The sequence below is a fragment of the Caretta caretta genome, chromosome 10 (genome assembly GCF_965140235.1).
Source record: "Caretta caretta isolate rCarCar2 chromosome 10, rCarCar1.hap1, whole genome shotgun sequence".
NCBI lineage: Eukaryota > Metazoa > Chordata > Testudines > Cheloniidae > Caretta > Caretta caretta.
Window position 1 is genome coordinate 34,342,579 of NC_134215.1, and position 25,980 is coordinate 34,368,558.

The 25,980-nt window shown below is 43.4% G+C and overlaps 1 protein-coding gene across 3 annotated transcripts; it reads left to right on the forward strand.

Moving 5' to 3' along the window:
• The first annotated feature begins 1,248 nt into the window (after nt 1-1,248).
• DNAJA3 (DnaJ heat shock protein family (Hsp40) member A3) lies at nt 1,249-25,954 on the forward strand. Of its 3 annotated transcripts, XM_048867042.2 has the most exons (12): nt 1,250-1,466; nt 2,918-3,054; nt 4,807-4,890; nt 5,769-5,969; nt 6,262-6,414; nt 8,447-8,594; nt 9,812-9,876; nt 11,070-11,198; nt 13,706-13,821; nt 17,601-17,698; nt 23,591-23,713; nt 24,759-25,954. In XM_048867042.2, exons 1-11 carry the CDS (start codon nt 1,280-1,282, stop codon nt 23,698-23,700), a joined length of 1,428 nt encoding a protein of 475 aa, XP_048722999.1. In that variant the 5' UTR covers nt 1,250-1,279; the 3' UTR covers nt 23,701-23,713; nt 24,759-25,954. The 3 variants fall into 3 exon arrangements, with proteins under 3 accessions (XP_048722998.1, XP_048722999.1, XP_048723000.1); XM_048867041.2 differs by lacking the exons at nt 23,591-23,713; nt 24,759-25,954 and adding an exon at nt 20,400-23,549 and having other exon boundaries at nt 1,249-1,466; XM_048867043.2 differs by lacking the exon at nt 23,591-23,713.
• Nucleotides 25,955-25,980: the final 26 nt, after the last annotated feature.

The following is a 25,980-nucleotide window of genomic DNA, read 5'->3' on the forward strand; positions in this document are numbered from 1 at the left end:
ATCACCAGCTGGAGAGTGAATTTGTGTGGGGGGATGGAGGGTGAGAAAACCTGGATCTGTGCTGGAAATGGCCCACCTGATGATCACTTTAGATAAGCTATTACCAGCAGGACAGTGGGGTGGGAGGAGGTATTGTTTCATATTCTCTGTGTATATATAAAGTCTGCTGCAGTTTCCACGGTATGCATCCGATGAAGTGAGCTGTAGCTCACGAAAGCTCATGCTCAAATAAATTGGTTAGTCTCTAAGGTGCCACAAGTACTCCTTTTCTTTTTGAAAATACAGACTAACACGGCTGTTACTCTGAAACCAGTAATATTTTGTAATTCTATAGCGCTTTGCGTCCAACAAAGTCAAAAGACATAACATTCAATTCGTTAATTCCATTTATTCATTCCAAACAATCCTCTGAGGTAGGGAAATATTTTTCGAACTATTTGACATGTTGGTAAACTGAGGAAGAAAAGTTAAGGCTCACATTTTCAAGAGAGGCAGGCCTCTATTTTAGGATGTGCAGCTTGAGATGTCTATGGTATGAATCTCAGGAGGTGCTGAGTACCTATAAATCCCTCTTAAGTTAATGGGAGCTACTGATGCTCAGTACACATGAAAATCTGTCCTTGCTGTTCAAAGCTAGGCACCCAAAAATGGGAGAAATGAAAATTAGGGGCCATTTTTGAAAACCTGGCTATGATTGACTTGCTGAAAGCCACATACTGAGCCAGTAGCAAAGCTGGGAAGAGAATCCATGAATCGTGAACCAACTCCGAATACCTTGCTATAAACTCTAGACCATGCTGCTGTCCATTAGTAAAGAACCCTGGGTCATAAATCCAGTTTTTAATTGGCCTATATCCTTGGTTTGACATGCATCCAGAACATCGGCTGAACTCTGCAATCATCTATGTACATTTTTGGTTTCACTGGAAATATTTCCTCCAGTTGGTATGGTTGGTTAGTCAGGGCTCCCCAGCCATGTGTCCTGGCTGAGCAGCTGGTCCCGCACTGCAGGGGCCGGGGCCTGAGAAGGGACGGACCCAGCGGGCTGCAGACTGCCCCGAACACCCCTCCAGCCAGGGAGCTTAGCTGAGCTGTGCCAGCTGACCCAGCAGGGAACCACCGAGGGAAGGCTAACGCATGCGCAGTAAAATACGTGGCTGGGGGGTATGGAGCTACTGCGCATGCACAATGCTCCTGCTCGACTCGGCCATACGCCTGCGCACTGAGCGTCCTTTGGCCGGCCGGGCCGCGCAGGCGCTCTGTGCCTCGGCGTCCCAAGATGGCGGCGAGGTGCTCCTCACGCTGGCTGAGCGCGGCGGCCGGGAGGAGCCGGGGCTTCGGCGGAGACACGCGGCTGCTGGTGGTGTGGCTGGGCCGGCGGCTAAGCACGGCCCCCGCCGCCTTCCCGCCGCGCGCCGGGCCAGGGAGCCGCCTCCTGACACTGAGCGCCGGGGTCAGCCCCACGGGTGAGAGGGGGCTATGTCGGGGCGGGGAATCACAGAATCTCAGGGTTGGAAGGGGCCTCAGGAGGTCATCTAGTCCAACCCCTGCTCAAAGCAGGACCAAGCCCCAATTTTTGCGCCAGATCCCTAAACGGCCCCCTCAAGGATTGAACTCACAACCCTGGGTTTAGCAAGCTAATGCTCAAACCACCGAGCTCCACTCCCCCTCCCCCTCCCCCCCCCCCCGTGCCTGGGGGGCGAAGCCCGGGCAATGAGCGGGGTAAGGCCGGGGGTGAGGGGTTCAGGAACCTGCGGTGGGGGGGCGAGGCTGGGAGAATGAGGGGGGCTGGGCCGGAGGTCAGAGGTTTGGGGATCCAGGGTACGTGTGCTTGAGGCGCTGGGGGTGAGTGGGGGGGAGAGGAGTGAAAGGTCCCGGCCCTGGGGGGTGTCTCACAGAGCGGGGTTTTTGGTGGCCCAGCAGTGCTGCGGACAGGTGGGAGGTGTTGCGGGAAAGAGGGTCCCCATGTCTCTGTGCCAGGGTGGGGTGGGGGTACTTGATGGCCATGGCCCTGGGAGGCGTGCTCGGGTTGCCAGCCCTGCGACAGGGTCCTGTCATGCTGCTCTCCTGGAAAGAGCTGTGACACTTCTATTCCTTACACATGGGTTCCGGGGTGCCCATCACCCTGGCCCTTGGGCTGTATTCCGTGGGATGTAAAGGTGGAGTTATTAGCTTTCCAACAAGGGAAGTAGATTTGGTTCCCTCTCCAGTGTGGGGAAAGCTAGCCATTGTGCTGAGCACTCCAGCTTTCACCTTCATCCCAACTCTGGCAATTTGCTGCATCTTCCAATGGTACAAATTCCATAGGTCTGGTCCATCCATAGCAAGGGAGAGCTCTGCTTCCAGCTTGTCTAACCACACTCCCTTTTCTAAGCGTTTGGAAGGAAACTGTTTTAGCTTGAGGATAAAATAATTCTCAAAGGAGAATAGTAACACATTTTCCTGTTGATATAAATGCCCCGTTTGAATGGCTGTGACAAAGCCACCTTTACAGAAAAAAAACCCCCAAAAAACCGTGTAGTGCAACACCGTAAAGGAGGAGACATCTGTGTGGAATACTGTCTTCACTAAAGCTCTACAACACCACTGTATGTGAAGACAAACTTAGTCTAAATTTCAGTATGTCTTGGGATCGTCATCCGTTCAGTAACATTTTACAGCGTATTCGTTAATGCAGTTCAGTAACACTGAAGGTCAAAATCAAAGTAATGAAATTATTTTTAATAAATCTGCACCCTATTTACCTCTTACAGCTAAGGTGGCCATACATGGCTTGTGCAATTCCATGACGCAGCTGGCTTGATCCTTAATACAGAATAGTAGGCTGTGATAAATGGGAAATGGTCTTGGGAACATTGGAGGAGTTATGTCTTCTTTTACAATTCTTCCTGACTCCTTTTTTTCTAATTTTTCTTAGGAACTAAATGCTCTCCTTTAATATGTGCTGCCTCATTTCATACCAGTTCTGCTTTCTACGCCAAAGAAGATTACTACCAGATTTTGGGAGTGCCTCGAAATGCCACTCAGAAGGAGATCAAGAAAGCCTATTACCAGGCATGTATACCTAAGAAAAACAAAGAAATGATGTCTCTTGAAATTCAAACTCACCATTGTGATGATGGTGTTGTTGGAGAGATGGCATTATGACCCATTTATCTTGGGATAGGATGAATTGCACCTTCAGCAAGTTCACAGATGACCCTAAGTTGCGGGGAGAGGTAGATATGCTGGAGGGTAGGGATAGGGTCCAGAGTGACGTAGACAAATTAGAGGATTTGGCCAAAAGAACTCTGATGAAGTTCAACAAGGACAAATGCAGAGTCCTGCACTTAGGAAGGAAGAATCCCATGCACCGCTACATGGGACCAACTGGCTAAGCAGCAGTTCTGCAGAAAAGGACCTGGGGATTACAGTGGATGAGAAGCTGGCTATGAGTCAGCAGTGTGCCATTGTTGCCAAGAAGGCCAACGGCCTATTGGGCTGTGTTAGTAGGAGCATTGCCAGAAGATCGAGGGAGGTGATTATTCCCCTCTATTTGGCACTGGTGAGGCCACACCTGGAGTATTGCATCCAGTTTTGGTCCCCCCACTACAGAAAGGATGTAGACAAATTGGAGAGAGTCCAGCAGAGGGCAATGAAAATGATTAGGGGGCTGGGTCACATGACTTATGAGGAGAGGCTGAGGGAACTGGGGTTATTTAGTCTGCAAAAGAGAAGAGTGAGGGGGGATTTGATAGCAGCCTTCAACTATCTGAAGGGCGGGTCCAAAGAGGATGGAGCTAGGCTGTTCTCAGTGCTGGCAGATGACAGAACAAGGAGTAATGGTCTCAAGTTGCAGTGGGGGAGGTCTAGGTTGAGTATTAGGAAATACTATTTCACTAGGAGGGTGGTGAAGCACTGGAATGGGTTACCTAGGGAGGTGGTGGAATCTCCATCCTTAGAGGTTTTTAAGGCCCAGCTTGACAAAGTTCTGGCTGGGATGATTTAGTTGGGTTGGTCCTGCTTTGAGCAGGGGGTTGGACTAGATGACCTCCTGAGGTCTCTTCCAACCTTAATCTATGATTCTGTGATTTTATTCTGATCTGTAATGTACTTGAATCAAAATTCCAAAAAGAACTCTTATGCTAAAGACAACATGGCAGGGGGTTGTCAAAGGAACATAAATGTGGCGGAGCAGATTCAGAAGAATTGTCTATCTAGTTCAGTGCTGTCTTGTGGTCAATGCCCATTGTTTCAGAGGAGGGCAAAAAGCTATAAAACTCATAGACATTTGTGAAATACTGTATGAATTTTTTTTGGCTGATTAGCAGGAGGGAAGAGTCCTTTCTTGATGGACTGTTTAAAATAAATAAATAAATAAATAAATTAAAATAAACATGGCTTCCCGCCACCTATTAGAAACCTTCTGGAAGCAAATTTTCAGTGGTAGTAGCAGTAGGATCATAACTGCCATTGATCTGACATTATTCCATATGTCCAGGACCTTCTTGGAGGAAAGGGGTGTTCTCACCTGTATGTACAAGATAGCCGATCAGTCCACACCTATGCTTATGTGGAAAAGCTTTGCAGTACCATTTGTGAGAGTTTTTAATACCGATATAACAGGAAACTGATTTTTTATGTCCCTTATATGGGGATGATATGGAGAGAGAATTACTTAGGAAATGCTTTTGGTCTCCTCTAAATGTAAATGTTGAATGCTAGGGTCTGGCTAATTTCTTTTTCCCCCCTGACATGGAAGGTGTTAAGTAGCAATGCTAACAGTGGACTTATTTTCTTCCTGTTTCTAATAATTCTTTTGCTTAGCTTGCCAAGAAATACCATCCTGACACAAATAAGGATGACCCCAAAGCTAAGGAGAAGTTCTCTCAGCTGGCAGAAGCCTATGAGGTAATGTGACTGATGTGTACTCAATTACCTACTGTGGTAGGGAGGGAACAATAGAACTACAGCTTAGAAAAATTATACCTCCCCTCATCTCAGCTTTTCTGTAAAAGAGCTGCTATTACTTCGTTGGTAACAAAGTATTGTTTTCTAAACTTCAGTATGTATGTGCCAAAAAAGATTTGGATATTCTTCAGTAAATGAACTAGCCAGAATACCTGACTGATTTATTCTAGGCATTTTTTTGGGCCGCTCGTGGGCCATTGTGCTGTTCCTCAATGCAAAATGGTCTGATTGAAGAGCTGAGTACTGGAATGAACCTGTTAGTCAATAGAAAGACATCATAAGTGGCATCAATAATTGGCCTTTTGAGGATAGGGGATTTGTAGAACCCTGCTCTCCCCCCCCTCCCCCCAACTTTACTAATCTTGACTGTCAAGCTTATTTCATTTGCTAGCTCCATCCCACTTGTCTTTCATACTACAAGGTAAGAGATCATTGAAAGTCACTTTTGCTTACCTTAAAATAGTATAAAAACCCAGAGGTCCTGATCACTTTGCCTATACCTAATGTACTTATTTGGAAGCATCACAAGCTTATGAGCTTAACTGTGCCATCCAATATGCATGAGAGAGAAACAGAGTGCTTTTCTTCCATGGTGTTCATTTCACCTTTTGGCATTATTGAAGGTATCTAGCTGTCCTAATACAAAAGAATTGAAGTTGGGATTCTGTAGTAGTTTCCAGTGTTTTGCTGGTGATGGATGTAAACTCTGACCTTGGAATGAGCAAATGTCTGAATACTCTTATCTAGTGGCAGCCATGCTGCTCCAGTTCTGTACTGTGAGAGAGTCCTGATGGTACTTATGCTTTCCTTCCCCATAGGTGTTAAGTGATGAAGTGAAGCGAAAACAATATGATACTTATGGTACAGCTGGTTTTGACACTGGCTCAGCGGGTGCTGGACGTCAGTATTGGGGTGGTGGTCCCACCATTGACCCAGAGGAACTTTTCAGGAAAATCTTTGGGGAGTTTTCAGGATCCCCTTTTGGAGATTTTCAGGGTGTCTTTGACCAGCCACAGGAGGTAAGGATAATACATGTATAGATTGTGCTGCAAAGACCTTAGCCTCTGGGTATATATAATGAAGATGTTACTGCTTCCTAAACTGAAATCTGAGAATGTCTGAGTATAGATGGTTAATGAGTCAGGTGGGCCCTCTCCTTCTCCAGTACTGTGTCTGTTAGCATTTTAAATGGTCTTCCAATCACAGTCTGAGTGGAGACCACTGGGGCTTTTAATTACAGAGGTTTCAGTTTACTTTCAGCCTATCAGCATATAGATTACAACTGTAATTCCATTCCTTTCTCTCATCTAGTACATCATGGAGTTGACGTTCAATCAAGCTGCAAAGGGTGTTAATAAGGAGATTGTGGTGAATATCAATGACTCTTGTCAGCGGTGTGATGGCAAGGGGCATGAGCCTGGTACTAAAGTGCAGCACTGTCACTACTGCAATGGCACTGGCATGGTAAGTGCTGTTTTAAAGTGTAACCCCAGTTTTCTAATGTTCTTTGACATTTTTGTTTTCGGGACAGGTTAGCTACTTCCTTACTCAAAAATGTTTGATTTCAATTTCTGTGTATCTAAATGTGTGCTGCTAGAAGGGGCCAGATCACCAGCCTTGGAGAGCCAGAAACAGATTCACAGAACAGAGGCCACTTGGGCAGTCTCAGTGCAAGCCTTTCCCATGCTGTTTCCCTGTGTGCTCCCATCCTTGAGGGATCACCTGTAGGGTTGATAGGGTAGTTGAGTTTCCAGGACTTTTTCTGAGATTCACAACAACTGGACTGAGTAGAGTGTCTGATGTAGATACTAGTCCTTATGATTGAGACCTAAATATTACTTTTTCACAGAGACCACCAGTAACAAATGTGAACAACTTTTGGTTTCTATGTGCAGAAGCCAGCCAGTGTTCTGAAGGTACTCTGAGAAACTCATTCATTGCTTTATTTATTAATGGTGACCTCCAAAGAAAAAATTGGAGAAATTGTGATGAGGATTAAATATTCTCAGTCAATTGAATTTTATTCCTAACCAATTCTTGCTTTTTTTCTCCAAAACTTAAAACAGCCATGTGACAGGTTGCTGGATGCTCTCTAGTCACCAGTGAACAAGGTGTTAAGTCCAGCTCAGTTTTTCCCCGCTTCTTTCAAAATGTTCAGGGGAAGGAATATTATTGACTGCTTGGGAAACTGGGAGGAGAGGGGAGGTGGGGGAACCATTCATTTGGAAAGGCTGAGTTTCACACGGAGGGGTTATAGAACTGAATTGATCCCCAACCTGGGGGCAGATTTTTGTTCTTGGTTTTTGAATGTTACCTTATGTTGTTATAAGTCTTGTCTTTTGAGAGACCTTGTTGACTCTAGTTTTTTTATGCTGAATCATTTTTGTAGTTTACGATGAGCTGGGTTCAAACGTTTCCTTTACATTTTGAGGCTCTGTTAATCTGTATAGTCTGCCACATTTGTGTATTCAGTGTTACTCTCTCCATGATGAAATCATATTTAGGGCTTTATTGCAGATTGGCATCCTCTGCCTTATTACAAGGGTGAGGTTTGGTAGGTGAATTACAGAGATTTGGGCTTATGCGTGAATCAGATTTTTAGGCTGTGTGGAGATACACATTGTGTGTCTTGGATTGGAATCAGATGGTTGAGATGCATATGGTCTTCCTAGCTCCTGTTACTGAATTGCAGCTGAATTCTTGAAGTGAAAACTCTCCATGCTCTTGCAGTCAAAGTGTACTAGTCAAATAAGGTGCAACCTTTCCACATAAGACTGTGCTTTGTGTCCTAAACTTCACCTTTTAATAGGTTATTGGGGTTGTGCATGAATGATATTGGAAAGAGGTCACAGTTAAGTTAGGACTTCTGTTATCACAAAGCTTCTGATTGACCAGAGATTTCTATCCACTTCAAGCTGTTAAGAGTAGTCGTTTCTTTCACTGAATAAGAGATTTTGGGTATGCTTCTCCGTTGCCTTGCATCTTGGGTAGTGATTTTATGACTGTGTGTTGTGGGTCTGAGGCTACCAAATCGGAATGGAGAGTTTTGTACCCACTCTTCACAGGTGCACATTACTTCAGAAGGTGCAAAGCAGTGGAGAATCAGGCCTTCAGATAGGAAGGGCTTTCTTCCCCCAATCGTTTCTCAAGGTTTCCTTCTTTCACCCACTTCCTCTGACACCCAGAGGCTGTTACTGACAGCATGAGCACTTTCAACTGGCAATCTGGAAACAAAAGGAGATTTACGTTTCTTGGTGGCTTAGTCCTGGTTGAGGCACCTAATCTAGCTCCTCAGGACATATTTTGACCCACCACTCTTACCCATATCTCACAGTTAGGTAGAATACATTTCCTTGGAGCAGGTCATGCTGTGCATGTGTTGGACCATTGACTTAGCAGGGATTGGATTTGCCATTGGAGATGGTTTACGGAAATTAATAATACTTGTACACTATCAAAGGATTCCTCTAATCCCCCCTCTTTCTTCTTTTGCTAGGAGACAATAAATACAGGCCCTTTTGTGATGCGTTCTACATGCCGGCGATGTGGAGGTCGTGGTTCTGTTATGACAACACCGTGTGTGTTGTGTCGCGGCTCAGGGCAAACCAAACAGAAGAAGAATGTGATGGTCCCTGTACCAGCAGGTCAGTTTCTGTATTTGCATGCCGGCCGTGTATCTTTTTCCATGTGAAACTCAGCTGAGCGTGTATCTTGCTTCTAGAGAATGGCTGGCTCTGTGGAGTCAGTGCTCAGACACAGCAGCATGGAGAAACTTGTCTGTATCAAATCTGTCTTAAGAATAAAGAGCACTGATGGCTAGATGGCTCAAAGGATTAGTAATAAGATACAGACCTCTTCATCTCTGGGTGATGGCTTCAGGATGGTGGTAGCAGAAAACAATTACCATCTCATGGCTGTTTGGCCTTTGTGCAATGAATTTCTGGGTCTTACTCTATTTCCTAGTAGAAAGATGTCTAAGGGTAAAATTTTCAAAAACACTTAATTGCCATAAGTTTCACTACATGCAGTGTTGTTGTAGCCATGTTTGTCCCAGGATATTAGAGAGACAAGAAGGGTGAGATGGTATTTATTGGACCAACTTCTGTTGCTGAGAAAGACAAGCTTTTGAGCTTACACAGAGCTGAAGAAGAGCTCTCTGTAAACTCAAAAGCTTGGAAAGAGAGACAACAGAGATTGGTCCAATAAAAGATACCACCTCACCCTCCTTGTGTCTCTGAATTTCACTGACATACGTGTAGGTGCTTTTGAAAATTTTACCTTGGATCACAAATGCACCATCTTGGTTGTCAACTCAGTAAAGAATATTGAATGAGTGTTGAAAGAACTCCCCTCCTTCCTAGAAATGGTCCGATTGTCTGGGTAGCAGCTTGCATTGTTTCTACCTTTGCAGATAAACATAGTATGTCAGTCTCCAGTGCCTCTCAATCGTTTACCTTTCACCAGCACTGAATTCACTTACATTGAAGGGAAAAATACAATTGAATTCAGCTTGAATTGAATTAATGAGCTGCCCAGTTGTGCTTGGCACTAGGATGAGTGCATCCTAGGATACAAACACCTGGTGACGCTTCGCTCTTCAAACGCTGGGTGCTGTGGTCATCTGAGATGCCTCTGGAGAACGTGAGTTACACTGCTGCTGTCTCTATAGTTTCCGCCAGTAAATCCATGGGTGTTTCTTCCTGGATGATGGAAATACTGCTGTGATGGCATCCGGTTGAGGCAGTTGTCGGTGTTCAGGTATTGGGTTAGACTAGGAAGGCTGTAGGTGCTTTGGCACATAAGGTGTAGAGCATAATATCAGACAAACAGTATAATATTCGTGTCCTTGTTCTGACTGCAGGTGTGGAGGATGGACAGACTGTTCGGATGCCCGTAGGAAAAAGAGAAATTTTCATTACGTTCAGGGTATGTGTGACAGCTGACTGTACACTGCTTACATTGGGTCGTCTTCTGTGAAGAAGGGGTAGTGTCATCTCCTTTCAGTGTAAACATGGAAATTGGGCTGGAGGGTCATCTCACCTAGCTGAAGTGATGTTAGCCCTTCCGGTTTTCTGAGATTGTGAAAGGCCTGCCCCATACCAAGTGGTAAAATATTATTTAGCCTATTCATAGAACAAAAATGCACGGCTACATATAGGGAGGTTGGTCCTAGGATACAGTCTGTAGCATACAGGCTGTCAGGAAAACTTACAAACTCTCTGGTAACTGGAATTCCTGGAAGTAATGTACTAGTATAGTATCAGCTGTCACTGACACACATGTTCTAAATCCCTAAAGAGACAGCAGGAATGCATTTATGAGGTATTGAATTTAGAAGTTAAAATGTCCTCTCTTTAAAAATGTGAGGTCACTGCTGATTTACATGTTCTTTGCAGATACAGTCCTGTACCCATGTGTATCATCTGTATCATGTCTCTGAGTAAAATTAAGAACCCTAGTGTTTGAAAGGATTTCATTCTCTTCTGACCATTTAATTGAGGGCCTCTTCATTAACACTGATCTATCTCTTCCTCCATTTTTGCTTATATTCCCCTCAAGAAGGATTTAATAACCTCTCCAGAGCCTGTGAAATGCAGTTATCAAAACTGCCAGAGAGGTACTATGAAATACTGAGGGTGCTTCCTTCCCCTCTGCCGTTCCATTGTCCTATGAACTGGATAGTGCAATCTCTTTTCTACTCTCCAAAGAATCTTTACTGGTGGTGATTGACAAGCATTGAAGAGCACAGTGTCATTCTCAGATCTCAGGCTGAGTATGCAGCCCTAGCAGTTAATTTTTTTTTCTTGTAAACTGAAAAATTGGGGGGAATTCATTGAAATAGGAAACGTGAAACCTCTTAATGCCATTTTTAGTATCCTCCTTCAGAGGAGAGGCCTGCTCTAGCTATTAATATTTAGTGCCTGAGGTATTTGTGGTTACTAAGAATAACTTTAATTTTGGATTTCCTGTTATGTAATTTTTAGGGGATGAGGGTAAGACTTTTCCTAAAATTATCAATATCAGTTTACAACAACTTAACTTGGTATTTTATCTTGGATTGATGCATATACTGTACTGACATGACCTGTGTTCATTACTCTTGAACTATTTGCTTTTAGGTTCAGAAAAGCCCCGTGTTCAGAAGAGATGGAGCAGATGTACACTCAGACCTCTTTATCTCGATAGCACAGGCAGTTCTTGGAGGTACAGCCAGAGCTCAGGGTCTATATGAGACCATCAATATCACGGTATGTGGTAACAGTGGGTGGAATAGCTAGGAGATAACTTAGCTTGGAACAATAAGCAGCCATTCTTTGTTTTCAAGAAGAGTGAAAAAATACAGGGCAGATTTCCTAAGGTTAAAAGTACCAAGATCTTGCTGTTCTAATCTTAGGCCCCTTGAGTACTGACTGCCATGTTGCAGGGGTTCTGCTTGGCCCCATGTATGCAAGGGGTAACTCCGACTTCCCTTTCTTCTGCCTTTGTGTAAGTGCTCAAAGGGCAATGAGAGCTGCTGAAGAGAGACAGATCATTGGAAAGGTCGGTCAGGCTGAAGGCTGGGAAAGTCCTTGACGCTCCTTTGGGCTAATGTTGCTAACCAGGTTTTGTGTATATATGATTCTCTCCTGCCTGTTGCTGTGTCTTGTTTCTGCTCAGTTATCCTACCAGTTTGTTAGATTTTGTATTTACATAGCTCTTTATTCAAGGAGGTGATGTTCTGCACATTGAAAGAAAAGGAGTACTTGTGGCACCTTAGAGACTAACCAATTTATTTGAGCATAAGCTTTCGTGAGCTACAGCTCACTTCATCGGATGCATACTGTGGAAAGTGTAGAAGATCTTTTTATACACACAAAGCATGAAAAAATACCTCCCCCCACCCCACTCTCCTGCTGGTAATAGCTTATCTAAAGTATCTAATAGCTTACCAGCAGGAGAGTGGGGTGGGGGGAGGTATTTTTTCATGCTTTGTGTGTATAAAAAGAACTTCTACACTTTCCACAGTATGCATCCGATGAAGTGAGCTATAGCTCACGAAAGCTTATGCTCAGATAAATTGGTTAGTCTCTAAGGTGCCACAAGTACACCTTTTCTTTTTGCGAATACAGACTAACACGGCTGTTACTCTGTTCTGCACATTGTGGCTGTGCGAATTAAGTATTAACTGTTCTATGCATTGGAGAAACGAGGTTCAGAGGTTGACTACCCCATGATGTCACAATAAATCAATAGCTGGGCTGGGAATAAAACCCAAGAGTCTTGACTGTTCTTTGTTATAAGGACTAGACCACACTGTGGCAGGGCTCAGTTATAAGTAATGTACTAGGTTTAGGAAGGGTGTACACTAGGGGCTTTTGCTGGCACAGCTGTTTCAGTGAGGGGTGTGTGATGTCTAGACATAGCTGTGCCAGCAAAAGCCCCTAGTGTACACCCAGTTACACTGGCAAAACTGAGCATTTTTCAGTGTAAGCTGCATCTAGGAGTGCAATGCCTGTATAGCAGGGGTGGTCAGTTATTTTTGTCAAGGTCCAAATTTCTTGGTTAAGGTATAGTCAAGGTCCGGACTCCAGAGAAACACTTTTCACACCGCAGGTTCCCTGTTCAATAAACAGATACAATGTAGTGCATTAGTAATGTGCCCCATTGCACTAAAAATATAAGTATTAAATGAAAAATAAAACTGAACCACGATATAACCTGAAAATAACCTCCAAGAAAGATGATAGCTTAAATTAAGTAAATAAGGAATTAAGGAGAACCAGTCAATCATTAATCCACAGTACAATGTATTGGAGATTGCATTGTAAGGGAATGAGAGGGTAAAAATAAAATGTTGATAATAAGTAAATACAAAAATTTTGTGGCCCATTCAAAAGCATCTGGTGGTCCGGATTTGGCCCGTGTTCCACTTATTTACTACCCTTGCTGTATAGTATAGTGATATAGCTATACCAGCAAAGCACTTCCAGTGTATATCTGTCCTTAATTACACCTGTCCCTAGTAGGTAGTTCGCTTTAATTCCCAGTGTTGAATGCTTTTTCATTACTATTGAGTAATATCTGAGCACTACCTAATTATCTAAATATAGAAATAAATCCCTCCTCCCTTACTTCACAGTCTGCAGGAGGAATAGATTGATTAATTTATAGGTAGGGTCCTACCAAATTCATGACAGTGAAAAACTCGTCACGGACTGTGAAATCTGGTCTTTTGTGTGTTTTTACCCTATGCTATATGATAAAATATACAGAGTATACAGCGTTTTTCAAACTGGGAGTCCCGACCCAAAAGTGGTTCTCAGGCCTATTGTAGGGGGGTTGCGGTATTGTCACCCTTACTTCTGCGCTGCCTTCAGAGCTGGGCGGCTAAAGAGCGATGGCTGCTGGTTGCATGCCCAGCTTTGAAGGCAATGCCACCGCCAGCACTACTGCAGAAGTAAGGGTGGCAATACCATATCATGCCACCCTTATTTCTACGCTGCTGCTGCTGGTGCCGATCCTGCCTTCGGAGCTGGGCGTCAGGAGAGTGGTGGCTGCTGGCCGGCTCTGAAGGCAGTGCTGCTGCCAGCAGCAGCACAGAAGTAAGGGTGGTGTGATAGGAACACATCTGTGAAATTTGCTATTTATGCTGTGACAAACCTGTGAAAAAGGTGTGATGTCTCTGTGATTTAAGTAGGCCTCTATTTATTGGTTTCCGTGCTGGCACCTTGATACTGCAGAGCAATAATAAACATATGGGTCTTTTTATTCACAGATACCGCCTGGTATTCAAGCAGACCAGAGGATTCGAATGAGTGGGAAAGGCATTTCTAGGGTTAACAGTTATGGTTATGGAGACCACTACATTCATATAAAGATCAGGATTCCTAAGTAAGTAGGAGGTCTACTAAGATTTGGACGCGTCTTGCAGAAATCTGTAAATTTGCTGTGCAAAATGTGTTCTCAGGAGTGAAAGATCTTCGCTACTTTATCGATGTATGCTTTGAGCCCTAGCTAATGTAGTGAACAAACCAACTTCTATTTTACTGTATCTTTTGCTGAACTGTAGGTTTTTCCTTTTAACCAAAAAACTGCACTGATTAGTTTATAGCTTAAATTACCATGATATGAGATCTTTACTGTAACATCCTGGTTGCTCTGAGCGGATATAAATGTCTCAACCAAAAAAACGTTGCCACTCCAAATATATTGATCAGTATGCAAGGCGCTGTCCTGTGTGGCATACTGGGTTACATCCACATTACAGACTTCTGCCAGCATAGCTGTGTCCATCACGGGTGTGAAAAGGTGTGATCCTGGACAAACATATCTATGCCACTGTGGATACAGCTGTGCTAGCCAAACTGCACTTTCGCAAGTGTAGCTGATTTCACTCATGGGGGTGGTTTTATCGTATTGGTACAAGGCGAAGCTTTACCATTATACCTGTGTCCATGCAAGGAGTGCTTTGTTGATGGAGTATACTGATATTCCTACACACAAACAGCGCTCCTAATGTAGACAGAGCCTTAGATCTGAACCGTGCAGCAGGATCTCTGGATTTATGTGGCATAGACCCTAATCTTACAAATCAGTACAGAATCCCTTGTTTTGTTTGTTGCCCCCAGATTCTCAGTGTGCCACTGATTTCTGTAGTGGCACCCTTTAGGTGCTCTGCAAAGCTGGAGGTTTTTCACAGCGGGTTAAGGATGACATATATTGTGGGCTTTTATTAGTCAGGGATCTGTGGGCACATGTGGCTTTAGGTTTTGATGCCCACAAGGCAATTGAGGTTTTTGATGCTGAGTAGGGGATGCATCTCCTGTTTCTTCCACCATTTGGGACAGGATTTGAGATGACTTTACAATAGAGGAAAAGGAAGTTGTTTTTTCTTATTGCCTTTGTTAGCAACTAGCTCTTCACTCCGTTCTACCCCTCCCCAATATCTGCCATTGCTGTACTTCAAATAATGAAGGATGGCTGCTCTTGCTTGATTCTGCTAGAATGATCAGCAGCAAAAGTTAATGTTTGTAATGTAAATTATCAGTAGACTTACTACATGTTGTGACAAAGTTCCTCCTCTGCCTTGGTGGGTCCTGCGCTTATTGGCAGATTTTCTCACCTCAGAGGTTCACGGCAGCCCTCAGTTTGGCCCCTTTCGTGGCTGAAATCTTCTGTTCACTCAGTTAGCCTCATCACTGGCCAGCAGGGGGAAAGGAAGAAGAACAATCCCCACAGTCTCTGCTGATCCACCTAGTGGATTGGGGAACAGGCCAGAGACCTTCCCCTCTGGTGGAACCCACAGTCCAGTTCAACTCCTCCAGTATCAAATAGGGAGTTGGGGGGATGGAGGGAACCCGGGCCTGCCCTCTACTCTGGGTTCCAGCCCAGGGCCTTGTGAATTGCAGCTGTCTACAGTGCCTCCTGTAACAGCTGCGTGACAGCTACAACTCCCTGGGCTACTTCCCCATGGCCTCCTCCCAACACTTTTATTCTCACTACAGAACCTCCCTCCTGATGTCTGATGATGGTTGTAATTTCTCAGTCTTTCAGTAGTACACCTTCTCACTCTCAGCTTCTGGTGCCTCTTTCTCCCAGGTCCTCACATGCACACCACAAACTGAAGTGAGCTGCTTTTTAAACCCAGGTGCCCTGATTAGCCTGCCTTAATTGATTCTAGCAGCTTTTTGATTGGCTGCAGGTGTTCTAATCAGCCTGTCTGCCTTAATTGTTTCCAGAAAGTTCCTGATTGTTCTGGAACCTTTTCTGTTACTTTACCCAGGGAAAAGGGACCTACTTAACTTGGGGCTAATATAGCTGCATTCTGTCACTCTTCTGTAGCCATATGGCCCAACCCTGTTACAGTGTATATTAACACTCCCATTTACATGAATAGCACGGTTGACAACTCTTGGAGTTGTTTCAGGCTTCCTGCAAATTCATACACCAATGCATTGGTTTACACTCCCATCACGTTTGGAAAGTTATTGTAGCCATAAGGATTAGAGACCTAATTTAAAAACAAAAACAAACCCCTGAAAGATAATTGTGGCAATTAAAAATAAATTTGCAGTTATGTGACTATTCTTGAGGCTGCGTAGGTCCCGTGTTTACTGAGAGTTACTCTATGGAATCCAGAGTATGTATACCTTAGAACAGTGATACTCAGACTGAGGCTCAGGAGCTGAAGTGACTCTTTAATGTGTCTCCTGCAGCTCTTTGCAGCACATGATATTAAAACACTGTGTGATTTCATTACTAACCAATCAAAGTTATTAATCAGTCAGGATGCTTTTACTGTGTTATGAACCAATTAAGTTATCAACTTGCACTAAGTTATTAACTTATTTGCTGTGAGAATAATATATATTGAGTCAACAGTACGCCCTTGTTGCCAAGAAGGCCAGTGGCATTTGGGGTGTATAAGTAGGGGCATTGCTAGCAGATCGAGAGACGTGATCGTTCTCCTCTATTCGACATTGGTGAGGCCTCATCTGGAGTACTGTGTCCAGTTTTGGGCTCCACACTACAAGAAGGATGTGGAGAAATTGGAGAGAGTCCAGCGAAGGGCAACAAAAATTATTAAGGGTCTGGAACACATGACTTATGAGGAAAGGCTGAGGGAACTGGGATTGTTTAGTCTATGGAAGAGAAGAATGAGGGGGGATTTGATAGCTGCTTTTAACTACCTGAAAGGTGGATCCAAAGAGGATGGATCTAGACTATTCTCAGTGATAGCAGATGACAGGACAAGGAGTAATGGTCTCAAGTTGCAGTGGGTAGATTTAGGTTGGATATCAGGAAAAACTTTTTCACTAGGAGGGTGGTGAAACACTGGAATGCGTTACCTAGGGAGGTGGTGGAATCCCCTTCCTTAGAAGTTTTTAAGGTCAGGCTTGACAAAGCCCTGGCTGGGATGATTTATTTGGGATTGGTCCTGCTCTGGGCAGGGGGTTGGACTAGATGACCTCCAGAGGTCCCTTCCAACTCTGATATTCTATGATTCTACTCTCTATATAAAAACTAAATATTTCCCCTGTCCTACTGTTTAAATATGAGTATAGTGTGCTAGAGTAAATGAAACCATGAATTCACAGTCCTGTGGCTCTTTTGGGTAGTGTTGATTGCTAATTTGGTTCCTGAACCACTGAGGTTTGAGTATCACTGCCTCAGAAGGATGAGTTTACCCTCCTGAGCTTTTAAACCTGTTCTAAGGATGCCTAGACCTCTAAGCCATCCTTATAAGCTTGTTTCAAGGTAAACTTTAAAACTTTGAAAGTCTCCTGTGTTTGTGTCATGCACTCAAGTGGGAACTCCATTTCTTGAGTGCTCCTCTACCAACCTGACATTCTGATGTAGCTTCCAGTTTGAGTCTTAGTTTTAACCCTTTAAAATGTTCGACTTATTCTTTTGCAATCAGATGAAATACAGTGACTAGAATCTTCCCTGTTCCCCTAGAGGTTTCCATTAGCAAGGCATATTCCTTTCTCAGGTGCTTATTTTAAGAGGGTCATTGGGATTCTGAAGGCATCTGAGTTATATTAGCTTTGCATTATCAGTAGCAGCCCTTCTGTGCGCAGCTTTGGTGGGAAGCTGAGTTTGGGCTGAAAAGGTATCTATCCCTAAAGTGAATACTGACTGAGATAGCAACACTATACTCTGACCTGCAGGAGGCTGACAGATCGCCAGCGAGCCTTAATGATGAACTATGCTGAGGATGAGACGGATGTGGAAGGGACAGTGAATGGAGTCACAAATACATCTGCTGGTAAGCTGTGTGTGATGTACATTACTGCTTCTTTGGTGACTGGCTGTGGGGAATGACTCCTGTAGGTAGGGGAGGGACCAGGCCTAAGGTGGCTTTTGGAGCAGCTTGTGTGTGCATAAGCCTTTTTTCACCTTGTCTGAGGCTTCTAAGTGTTTTTTCTATTTTAAAGGTAACTGTTGTTAGTGTGGTGTTAATAGAGTTTAATACAGTAAATGGGAAGCAGTAGCCACTTGGCAGAAATCATTAGTCTTTCCCTCTCTCCCTAGTATTTACTCTGCGTATAGGTATGCACTGGTGGCATGAGTGGAGAGCCCCATTATCTTCAGATGCTTCTATAATACAACTGAATTTTGCAGTGAGCCTTCATTTCCTTTGTAACATTTAACTCCACCACATCTACGGTGCATGCTCATGGTGGATCTGAAATTCCTTTTCATTCCTTTGTGAGTGGTGATAGAGGGGCCAGTCCTGCTTCCATTGAACCAAAAGGGAATTTTGTCAGTGCCTTTCAGAGGTGCAGGATTGGGCCTACAATGTCTGTGTAGGATAAGTGTCTCCCATATGTTCTTGGTGCTTTGGTTTCTTTGCATTACCCCAGTAGTTCTGATATGAGTCACTTTTTAAAACTCTAAATGAGTAGAAACTTTACTTTGTAAAGCTCAGCCTTTTAATTTGCATTTAGTACATGTAGGAGATTCTCAACAGGAGACTTTGGTGTATGCGGAAGCTGCCAATCTGTCCTGTCTAGTGGGGCAGAGCAATTTAAATAATTGATATTAATCCTAATTGTATCACTTAAAAAAAAGTACATTGATTTAAATCAGATTGAGCCTTTGTTAAACTAACCTGTATATTTGTTGTTTCAGTTTTAGATTAAAATGTATAAGGAACTAAATTATAAAGGTGTTTTAAAAATACCACTATGGGTAGGGTACCTTATTTGAGTTTTACAAAAGTGCTAAAGGTGCAAAACATTGAAAATTAAAGCCTGATCCTGCAAACACTTAAGGAGCTACATAACTTTACTCACATGGATAGTGTATTTACTTCATTGGGACTCCCCGTGTGTTGAAAGTAAATCCGTGCATAACTGTTTGCTGCATGAGCAGCTAAAATTGTATTTTTATATAAAACTTTGTTAGTGGGATAAAATCTGTCACTTCAAATCAAAATTGCTTCAAATCTTAACAGCAAACTAAAAGTTGTTCAGAATTTCAGTACACTAAAAAAGTTCAAAACTTTTTATTCCCACAGGCCACATTTTTCAAAAATAGGAGTCTAAAGTTAGGCATGTAAGGGTGAGATTTTTCAAAAGCTTCTTAGTGACGTAGGAGTACAGTCCTATGACTTCTCACAGCAAACCTTGAAGAAGGATAGGCTGGTGAAGCATTTCCACTTGACTTGAGGAAGTTCGGTATATTGGAAGAGGGTTACTGGTTTATCCATTTTGTTTGTTTGTGGTGTTCTCACAATAAGCATGTTAAATGAGGCCCTTGGCTTGCCTTTTCAAGCATGGATGAGCATTTGAAGTGAGACTTCTTAGGAGAAAAAAAAATCTGTAAAACCTGATATGTTACGATTAAGAAACTAAGGAAACCAGTACAGAACACCCACTTTAGCAATTTAAGAGTAAAATGGTATGGAAGTAAAGAACTAGCACTATAAATCTGAATTTAAATCAGAAAATCTATTAAATTTTTTTTAAATCATGATTTTTATCCAGCTTGTGGTCTAGCCTTCCTAGCAGAGTTTATAAACACAGTACCCCAAAAGGGTGTTCTTACTCACAGGAAGTGGATAGTGTTGAGTACAGTGCATCTGAGGGGAATTCCACCGCAGGGTCGTGTTTCACTACCATTGCATCAGTCTGACTCTGACTTCTGGAGTAGACTTGAAAGGTGGTCTGCAAAGAAAGGTGCTCTTCCTTTGTTGGCCAATTTATTACATGTAAAGAAGGCCTGAAAAGGATTCCATGATTTTTTTTCTACTCATTTTTTTATTATAGAAATAGCAGAAATAGCCAGATTTGTCTCCTTTGTTTTTGCTGGAGGCTGTTCTCAAAGGGCCAGAGAACTGGGGTGGAAACTTTATCAGGCTTGTGTATGTGGGGAAAGTTTTACCAGTTATACTGATATAATTCCAGCAGTATAGTTAAACCAGTTATATTGGTGTAACTCCTGGTGTGGACACTTATTCAAATATAAGAGTGCCTTTTTTGGTTTTCTTACGTTGCTTTGGAAGGGATTTAAGATAAATTGGAAAAAAAAACCACATATAACTATCTGTTTAAATTCACACTTTACCTTATAGTGATAAAACTTTTCCATGCAGAGAAGCCTTTAGTCATCCAATGTAAGGGTGGTGGTGGAAAATCTTTTACCAAGACATTTTTCTTACCTGTTACGCAGACATTTGAGTTAATGGATATTAACAAATGAAACTCTCCATTTTTAAACAGTCTCACAAAAAATTCCTTCCAACCTCCATTGTTCAGGTTTGCCTCCCTTGGTACTTGTAATGCTCCTCATGGTCAGCCATAAAAAGAGGGTCCACATCTCAGTTTCTAACATAGAAAACACTTTTCAGGTCTTCCTTATACTTTGTAAGGAATCAAAAACGGCACAAACCTATTTTTTCCGGATGTGGTTCTGCATCAGACAAATCAAAGTTCCCAATTTCATACAGCTTTCCATTGTTTTAGGCCCTCTGATGAAGTGGCAGGGTGGATCACTCCAACTGCAACAGAGAAGACTACCAATACTCAGCTCTTTCTTTCCCATAGATCATGTTTTTATCAGCAGCACTGCAGAGAGTTGGCTTTTGGTGGCAATCTTTATCTGGCACCTCATGTTCACAGCCCTTTTGGGTGCCTCAGAATGTAGCAAACAAAGCATATCTTAAAATAAAGACAGGCCCAGTGACTTCACACAAGTCAGTAAGTTCCCTACGTGGTGTGGTTTTTATCCTCACTGCTTAAGATATGGATATCTCTCCTCTTGATCTGCACACTGATGGAGGAGAGATTGCAGGTCTAGTGAGTTGGTTCCCTCCAAATGCATGTGGTGGCTTTCCGAAGGATAGGTCCAGCAGCTGACTTTACCTCCACTTTCTCTAGCTGAACTTTCCCTCCCCTTATTTACTGTACGATACAAGAATCCATTGGAAAAATGAGCCTTGTCTCTGATACATGGGTAATCGTTCTTCATTTATGGTAGCATCTGTCACGCTTCAGGGCAACTGCACTTGTATTCCTGCTGTATGGTCCATCAAGGGCACCCACACTCAGGCCGCTGGGTCCCCAGCCATCACACCCCTCACTTGCTCCCAACTGGGTTTTTCCAGGCTGCACAGGTCCCTGCCTACACTGATACTCCCAGTAAGCAGCCTGCCTGTCCAGGCCAGTGTCTGCGCTTTGATTTCTCTCCGAAAGCTTTGAACAGTGTGATTGCCACCAGTCACACGTTACCACACAGTGTTTTCTAAGCAAGCACATTAAGGTGAAAACATATTAAAACAATAAAAGAACCTACACACATGTGGAAAAGCTTACCAGAGACCACCCCCAACTCCAGCCTAGGGCTTGAGTAAGGAGTCTCCATCAAACCCCACACAGGTTTTTGTATGGTTACAGTTCATAAGGCCTCAGCTCAGAAAAGCACCTGCAGGAATAGTTCCGTTTTACCTTTTTACAGCCCAGGCCTTTGATCTTGTGACTCTGGGAACAGGTAACCAGCGGACAACGATAGTCTCCTCAGGGCAAACCTTCTGAAGGCGGGGTGGTGTGGAACTTGAATCCCCCCCCCTTTCTCTGAGGTTATATACAGTCACAATCCCCGATAATACACAAACCATTCATTTAATACAGTGGATCCCAAAGCTACTTAATTCAATAAGGTCTCCTGAGAATATAGCAGTAAATTGGCCTGTCTGTCACAGGGCCTTGCATTCAAAAACTAAGCACTTGAAATCTTGCATTTTTTCAGTGATGTTGCATATGAAATTACCTCCTTTTGCATGTCAACCAAAGAGTAGGGGAGACAGACAGGAGACATTAGAGCAGGAAGACACTCCAGTGCCTGTTTTTATTGGTCCATTAGTATACATGAGTCAGGTAAATTGAGACATAACAGCTCTCTTGAGCAGGGACTGTCTCTAATGTGTCTGTTCAGAGCTAGCACAAGGCGGCCCTGGCGTCTAGATGCTACTGCAATACATATAATAAATAACAAATCAAGTGGCTAAACAGTGCATGGCCTGCCTGAAAAAAGCACCTATGCTGAGTGGGTGTGCAGCTGAGGGAGGCTATGTAATGGTTTTGTCCTTCTCCACCTGGGCTGTTTGGTGATGGCATACTGCATGCGATTAGTTACTAATGGGAAGTGTTCTTTGGTAGGCATGGCATGGGGTACTCCAGTATTTCCCCAAGTGTGAGGTAACTCCTTGGGAGGGCTCCAAGTGGGACCAGTTGACAGGCAGGTATCATCCTTTTGTTCTGTTTGTGCAGCACCCAGCATAGTGGGGTTTAGGTCCATGGATAGGGCTCCAAAGTGCTATGGTAATACAAATGAATACTTTTCCAGCCTCGGTTTCATTTAAAAGTCTCTAGCTCTCTTTGTGGGAAACCTTCAAAATGTGACATGAGTGACACCAATGCAGCAACATCTGCCTAAGTTACTGAGATCCTGAAAGGATAGCCCTGAGGGGGAACTTTCCCATTTATTTCAGTGGCTGCTCGCCCAGATACCAGCGACAATACTTTGAATGTAACATTGCTAATTGTTTTGCTGCTCATCAAACCATTTGAGAAAGAAGAGGAAGGATCTTTTTACAAGGATCTACACCAAAATGAGGGGTGCAGAAGATGTAAAGCATGAAAATTGATAGGTTTTTGCCTTGTTTTCCTGAAGGGGGTCCCAGCTATCAAAAGCTATAAAAAGAGGGGTACACAACAGAGGTGAAGGATGCAATAGATAGGTGGAAGAGGAGACACCACTCTCTTAAAGAGTATCCTTCACAAGCAAGTTGTGGTGTTTCAAAAACAACTCAGATTATCAGTATTAGGGACACCTGAAAGCTGCAGCAAATACATGTCTTCAGTTCAGTTTTAAATGCAATGACAGACTTTGTATCCTAGAGTAATTGTATCAATCTGTAACTTATATGCAGGGAGTTGACGTGCACAAGTCTAGGAAGAGCAGTGTAAAGAGAATATATACTTAGCTTGCTGGACCCAGGAGGCTGTACTAGTGGCATGGAGGAGAAGCTAACCATAAATTAATCAGAGCTCTGATAGTCTGTGTTGCATGTGGCTTACTTGCTCTCTGAAAGGATCGTTCATGCTACACCCTGGTGCTCACACACAGCATGTTGCCTGTTACTAAAAGTTCAACTAACTAATGATTTTGTGCCTCTTATCTACTAATATCTGTTCACATTTGAAACTTGGTTGGCATATAATAAACTCTTCTTAAATCTGGAGTGTTTGAATGTCAGTGGCTGGAAAGTGGGGGTGGGGGGAAGAGGATAATGAGTGGTACTCTAGGTTAATGCATTTATCTTTCACCTCTGAGGCCCAGATTTTTCACTTTGATCATAAGTGCAAATTATAGTGCCTGGTCTCATTGCATTCTCTCAAGCCACTGCCAAGAGATGCAAAGAAGGAACAGCAGGTGGCTCATATGCAGTAGCAGATCTGTGCAGGGATGTTTACACAGCATCTGCACACATGAGCACTGGCTAAAGCCAGGCATATTGCGTTTCAATTCACAAGCCCAAATTTACTGTCTAAAATAGTTCCATAACCTTACCTAGACTTCTGAATGCTGTTCCAAGATGTGTGGTGATTGGCACAGGTTGAAGCGTACCCTGATAGCAGCTCTGCTGTTTGTCTAGGTGGCAGGGCCACGGATAGCTCTGAAGCAGGCGAGGATAGGCCTGAGGCTGAGGCGGGGGAGAACAAGGAGGGATTCCTTACCAAACTTAAGAAAATGTTTAGCTCCTGATATTCCACCTGAGGTAGGAAACCTCTTGTACTTTACTGATTGTTCTTTCCTCATGTTAAGCAGAACATGCATCTCTTCTTCGGAGGTAGATTGGAGAGGAAGCAAAGAAATTGCATTGCTTTTTACTTAGCCTCAGGCCTTCCAGCCATCAGTATTAAAGCCTGGTCATTTTATTTTATCTCTAAACAATAGCAGAACCCAGCAGTGTAGGGTTAAATTTCATTGTAGCTTCTAATTAAACAGATATGCAGTATAGCTCTGTTTAACGCATGGCTCTACTCTGAAAAGTGAAAATAGCCCTGCCTTAGTCCCCAGATCTGCTCCCTGGGTGTATTCTGAGAAAGATCTGCTCACGGTCACTGAAACAAGTTTAGGGCTTTTAATCCTGCTAGTCAGCGTAGCTAGAAGATGCAAACCATTCTGCTGCTGATGCACAAGGAAGAACAGAATGCAGTTTGCCATGTTTGTTGCTGACAGCTTGGCAAGCCTGTTGAAGGCAAGGGGATTGCACAGATGTCACTGGGGGGCACAGTTGGGCCTGTCGAGCCTTTAATATTGGTGAGGAGTGCAAGGACGGAACCCGGAACCTAGTTTGACTCAGTCCCAGGCTGAGTTTGCAGGACTGGCACTTGGTGCAAGGGAAATTTCTTCATTTATAAACAGAGCAAATTAGATACAGAAATCCATGATGTGCAATAGTCACGGGACCCCAATGCCATGTTTAGTCAACTCTGAATAGAAAGCACACTTTAAACACCTTGTTTGTGAATGTAACGGAGCAGTGCACATGGTAAGAATACTTGGACTCCAGAACCCTGCAGTGTAGGCTGAGGATTCCCAGCCTCTGAGGCCCAGAGTTTGTCTCCCTTTTGTTACTGAGTTAAGATTTCTTCCATGTCAGTTCCCAGGGACTAATGAAGTGTGCTCTCAGCTAAAGGGGGAACTGCTCGTTGTTACTGTGGCATTTGCCAACAACCTTTGAGCGCTGTGTGACATTCTTAGGCTTGGACATGAGTAGTTCATTAAATGCTAAATATTTTCCCCATCTTTAACTCCAGGGAAACGTTCTACTGGAAACTAGACAGTGGGAAGCAGCAGTAGATCATTCCTCCATCCGGGGGGGGAGTCATTCTGTCTTCTGGCTGTGAGCCTTGGAAATGAAAGGATGTCACTTAGCAGCAAACTTACTGCCAGCCAGCAACGCCATGAACCACAGAGGCACCAACAATCACCAGATCATGAGGAATTAATCGCCTTAGGAAATGGTAACAAAGTCATCTGTAAAGGTTCTAGGTTTTCTAGTGCTGGGAGCTCATTTGGATCCTTCTGGCCCTATTTACAGAATTAAAACTTGCATTATAATTTAGAGCCAAATGTGATGGAAATTTTAATGGTAAAATTAAAATTTTGTTTCCAGTGGAAAATGAAACAGTTTGCTGTACTGAGCTTTCAGCTAGCTGGTGTCCCACTCAGCATGCAAATGTCTTGACAAGCCCATCCACTCAGTCACCTTTCTTCAGTGCTAGATCTGCCTGGTGCATCCTTTCCTAGAAGGCTTGGTTTGTCAAAGGCCATAATCCTGTCTTGGATGGTAAAATCTGATGTGAAGAGGCCTTGGCTCTAGACTTATGTAGTACATTTTCTTAAAGAGGGATATCTCACTTCTGCTGAGATTGAATAACAGTGAAGGAGCATAATTGCATATGGCCCCCCACAAGGTGTGAGGTTGGGCATGGCTTTCCTTGTCTGGTTAGCATCTCCTACAGACAATATTGATTAGAATCTGCATTTTGCATCAACTCTTCCCTTCCTCTGAGGTTAACTACAGGTAGCAAAACAAGGCAAAACATTGCTGTTTCTAAACCAGTACAGATCTCTCACCAGCTCTTATGAAAAGTGCTGGGGCTGTCAATTGTTACATTACAACTGAGCCCTGTTAGTCTTCAGAGAAAAGGGCTTTCTTATGTTGGTGGTGATACAAGCAAATGTAAATGATCAGCCTCTAAGAATCATTGTTTTATTTTATATAGGTGTAAAAATACAAACGAATTAGTTTACACTCTACTGCTGGAATTAAGCACTAGTGAAGAGTATTTTCATGGTTACTGCAGCCTGCCTTTTAGTTAAATACTTTACAACTACCAACAAGCCCACGTGCTAGCAATTGACCAGTTAAACAGGATTTGTCGTCTGTAAAGTGATTCTGTATTGATGTATATAAGATGATCTACTCATAAAGATATTTAAAACCTGTTGTGTTGCTTTCCCCTCCTTGTAAAC